Source organism: Triticum urartu, chromosome 4 (genome assembly GCF_003073215.2).
Source record: "Triticum urartu cultivar G1812 chromosome 4, Tu2.1, whole genome shotgun sequence".
In the NCBI taxonomy this organism is placed as follows: Eukaryota; Viridiplantae; Streptophyta; class Magnoliopsida; order Poales; family Poaceae; genus Triticum; species Triticum urartu.
The window spans coordinates 78,456,099-78,460,461 of NC_053025.1; the positions used below are offsets into that span (position 1 = coordinate 78,456,099).

General features: G+C 48.1%; 1 protein-coding gene across 1 annotated transcript; it reads left to right on the forward strand.

Moving 5' to 3' along the window:
* The first annotated feature begins 562 nt into the window (after positions 1-562).
* LOC125553591 lies at positions 563-1,690 on the forward strand. The gene has a single exon (XM_048717357.1). The coding sequence runs from the start codon at positions 654-656 to the stop codon at positions 1,482-1,484; it is 831 nt and encodes a 276-aa protein (XP_048573314.1). The 5' UTR covers positions 563-653; the 3' UTR covers positions 1,485-1,690.
* Positions 1,691-4,363: the final 2,673 nt, after the last annotated feature.

Below are 4,363 nucleotides of genomic sequence, written 5' to 3' on the forward strand. Positions count from 1 at the left end.
TTGAGGGATGCTAGATAAGCATCACTCATCTATTGGAAAAGACTCAGAGGCCTATAAGCAAACCTTTTTAGCTTAGCTGCACATCGCATGTTTGAGGGCTAATCCATTCCGTTATTACTTCAGCAGGTTGCGACATCAACAAAAGGTGCTGTACCTCTGTTGGTGGCATGTAACAATTTGCCATCTCAATCAGAATCATGTCTCTGGACAGTTTGTTACAAGGCTCCTATCCCCTTTGGAAACTGCATGCCTCAACTGAAGAAAAGAACTATCATTTCTCTCAACCACTCTCATGACACCAGAATTTCTGTTCTGTTGTATGCTTCTCTGACAGCAGTTGTTACCGTGCTCGTCTCCTTGGAGCCAGACAGATAGCCAGCCAGCCAAGAGTGCCCAGAAAGCTAGCATCCCTGATTCAGCGCCACTCCTGCAGATTTTTCTACGCGGGTATTGGGAGTTTTCTGTAACTTAGGTGGCAAGTCATGGTTCTTGCTTGTTGCTACTGGGAAACTGGTTGCTTGAGGCTAGCTGCTGGTGGCCAGTGTGCTGTTGAAGTGGAAGCAAAGAAACCAGCGGCCACTCCCCTCCATATAAACCCCCGGGAGTTTGTGGATGTTTCTTGCAGCCCAGATCCTTGAGGAAGCAGCACGTCCATGGCCTCTGATCGCGTCGAGGTCGACACCGCCCGCCCTTTCCGGTCCGTGAAGGAGGCGGTCGCGGTGTTCGGGGAGCGCATCCTCGTCGGCGGGAGCAACTCCAGATACAGCAGCAGTGCGGTTGCCATTGCCGACGCGCATGCCAATGCCACCCCTAACGCCAAGCACGAAGATAGCAGTAGGAGCAGTACCACCACCCTTTCTCCAAATGCAATGGCAGAGGTAGATGCGGAGCTAGAGCCAGAGGCAACGGCAGCTATCGTGCCTATGTACTCCGCGCACTCCTCGCCGTCGTTCACGTCGCCGCGTTCGGCGTACGGCGACGACGGCGAGCTTGGTTGCCAAGACGACGAGGCCGGGCTCGCGGTCGTGAGCTCCATCAAGAAGCTGGAGGCGGAGGTGGCCGATACGAGACGGGAGGTGCTGCAGCTCAGGAAGAGGGGCACCGAGATGGAGATGGCCGTGGCCAGCCTCAACGCGCAGCTCCACCGAGGCCTCTCGAGGCTGGCCGAGATCGAGGCCGACAAGGCTGCTGCGGCGGCGGCACGGCGCAGCATCGGCGGGGACACCGACGTGATGGCGGCGGCCATGGTGCGGAGCGAGCGGTGGGCCGAGAAGTCCAGCACGTACAGCAGCGAGTACCTGCCGTCCTTCAGCCACGCGCTGAGCCTCGGCGAGATCGACGACGACCTGCTCGGCGGCAGGAGGAGGAAGGCGCAGAAGGTGAAGCCCATCGTGCCCCTCATCGGCGACATCCTCTTCTCCAAGAGTTTCTCCAGGAGGAAGAGCGGCAAGGACAGCGGGGATCTCTCCAGCGTGTTAGGGTGATCATCACTTTTGCTTGCTGCGTTGCGTGTGGTTTGGATGGAGCATGTGCTTTTTTTGGTCCTTTCTTTCTCTTTGGTCGGGGTTTTTCATTTTTCTTTGTGCTCTTGTTTGTGCGAGCCTGTAAATGTAAAATACTGATGAATGCTTGTATCTACTCCCTCTGTCTCAAAATGTAAGAGTGTCAAAAATGATGTTATATTTTGGGACAGAGGGAGTGTGTGTTAGGTGATAACTATTCACATAGCTGTTTTCGGCCTTATACAATGCTAGGTGCCTAGGGAGGTGCTTAGAAAAATAAACTGAATTTTTCTAAAGCACCGCGCTTAATTAAGCGTATGCCCTATACAAATAAGCACCGGTGTTTAAGAAAAGCCTGATTTATTTGTTCAAACACCTCTTCTAAGCACCTTGCATTATACAAGGTTTTAGAGTAGAGTTGTTTGGCTATCGCGGTTTTTTCAAGCCGTTTGCCACGCTTTTTAAATAAAGCCATGTGATCGAACCTGGTCAATAAAAACACAACATAACAAATCAGACATGCTAAAAAGCACAAAAGTGCACAACTAGACTTCCCTAGAATGCCACCAACAATAAGCACGTGATATAACCTGAACATGCAAGAAAAATGACACACCGTGCCGCTGTCGCGTCCGCCTTAAAAGAACAAGAGTTACCACCGTTAGTGCTGGCAAAAAAGGGTTGCCAGACCAATCAAGGCGACGCTCCAAGAGGGACATGACACCTGCAAGCATTATCACCATCGTCAGCATGGACGAAGCTTTCGCTCGATACCTCCTGCACACCTCTCCTAAAGGACCCAAACCACCGTGGTCCCCAAAGGGGAACAACCCTGTCGAATGGGCACTCCTGGCCCATATAAGGGAAGACCACACCACTCCAATACCACTTGCCACCATGCACCTAGCCATTCACATGACCAAAGAATGCAGACAACACCGCTGCAACAGTGCTTGCTAGAGAGCCAAATGCGCAGTCTGCCACCAAGGGCCACTCCCTATCATCTACAACCATAATCCCGAACATCGAGCCACACCTGCAACCGCCAACCACCAGGAGAAAAGGGCGGGAAACCCTTCCTTCCCCGCCACATGACAACCTCCAACCGAGGACACACCGACGAGCCTGGTCGGATCTAGATGAAGGTACCCCCCCCCCCAACCCAACGGTCATGAGCCACCACATCGGCAACAACCGACAGGCTTCAAATTGGGCCCACCACCTATGGCCGGATCTAGGGAACGTATCTAGTGCACCAGGGCAATTGGTGCTACCGGTGCACCGGACTCTGACGCACATCCAAAAATGTTCAAAAAAATTCAGAACAAATTTAGTGCGTTGACACAACATCAATGTAAGTTGTCACAAAAATTCAAATCAAAATTCGAAACATTGCTCGAGATACGAAAATGACAAATTTGTCATCAATGTGCTAATGGGTCAAAACTAAAGCCCAACTTGTGTTATGTAGTATTCAGTGTCAAATTTGTCATTTTGTATCTCGAGTAATGTTTCAAATTTTGATTTGAATTTTTGTGACAACATTGATGTTATGTCAATGCACTAAATTTTTTATGGATTTTTTCAAACATTCTTGAATGTGTAACGGGCGACTGGTGCACAGGTAGCACCAATTCCCCCGGTGCACCAGATACGTTCCCGCCAGATCTAGGAGGGAGCCCGCTCACACCACCAAGCCATTATGCCCTGATTCGCACACGCGAGCAAGCCGACGGCACTTCGATCACCAAGCAGGAGAGGGTGAGCTCTCATGCATCGGTCCTGGACACACCGACAGGATGGGAGGCCCAACCAACATGACCCATGCAGGCTTGATTAAGGTTTGGAACTCGGGTTCCTGAGTATAGGAGGGAGAGGAGAAGATGAGGGGAAGAGGGAGGGGAAGGATGAGAATGGTAGTGATGAGATCCAGTGGCGGAGCTAGCAGAGAACGGCTAATGACTACTTTTTTCTTCAATCTTAACCCCAGGAAAAAAATCTTGAATGTTTTCTCTAATCTTGGGGGGGGGGGGGGGGGGGGGGGGGGGGGGGGGGGGCAGCCTCCTCAAAAGTGCACATAGCTCCGCCGATGATGAGATCCTCTGTCGGTGGACGCTGACATCAGTTCGCAGCACAACCATGTCCTAGGGCGAGAGGAGGGAATAATGGAGATGGGGAGAGAGGAGATGGAAGGTGCCCGCCACCGCCTACCACTACACAGACCTTTGCCCAACTTGGTTTTGACCGGCGGCAACGAGGGGAGGACTGGCGTAAAAAAATTATATCATTCAAAATATGTTTCAACGTGTAGTTGAAAAATGTTTAACATGTATTCAAACATGTTAAAAAATTAATCATGTTTTTGAAAAATGTTAAACGCGTGCAAAAATGTTTTAGATGTATACAAAAAATGTACAATGTGTATGAAGAGAACGGACATCAAAATATGTATTTGCAAAATATTAATCACGTATTTGAAAAATGCTAAACATGTGCAAAAAAATGTTCCTGATGTATAGGACAAATGTACAATATGTATTAAAAAAGTAGACATCAAAATATATATTTGAATTTAAAAAATATTTATATATAAAAAATCCTAATGTATAACAAAAAATATGCAATGTGTATGAAAAGGTAGACATCAAAATATGTATTTTAAAGAAAATGTTGTCATGTATTACCTTGTCAGTTATTTCTGTTCTGAGGGTGTATTTGAAAAAATGTTACCCGCGTAAACAAAAAATGTACCTGATATTAAAAAATGTACAATGTGTATGGAAAGATGTAGACATTTGTTGAAAACAATAAAAAATGAAAAGGCTGGAAGAATACCAATGAAGAAACACAAAAATTTAAAA

Coding starts and splice junctions, on each gene's coding strand:
- LOC125553591 (XM_048717357.1), top strand. CDS start 654: ATGGCCTCTGATCGCGTCGAGGTCGACACCGCCCGCCCTTTCCGGTCC.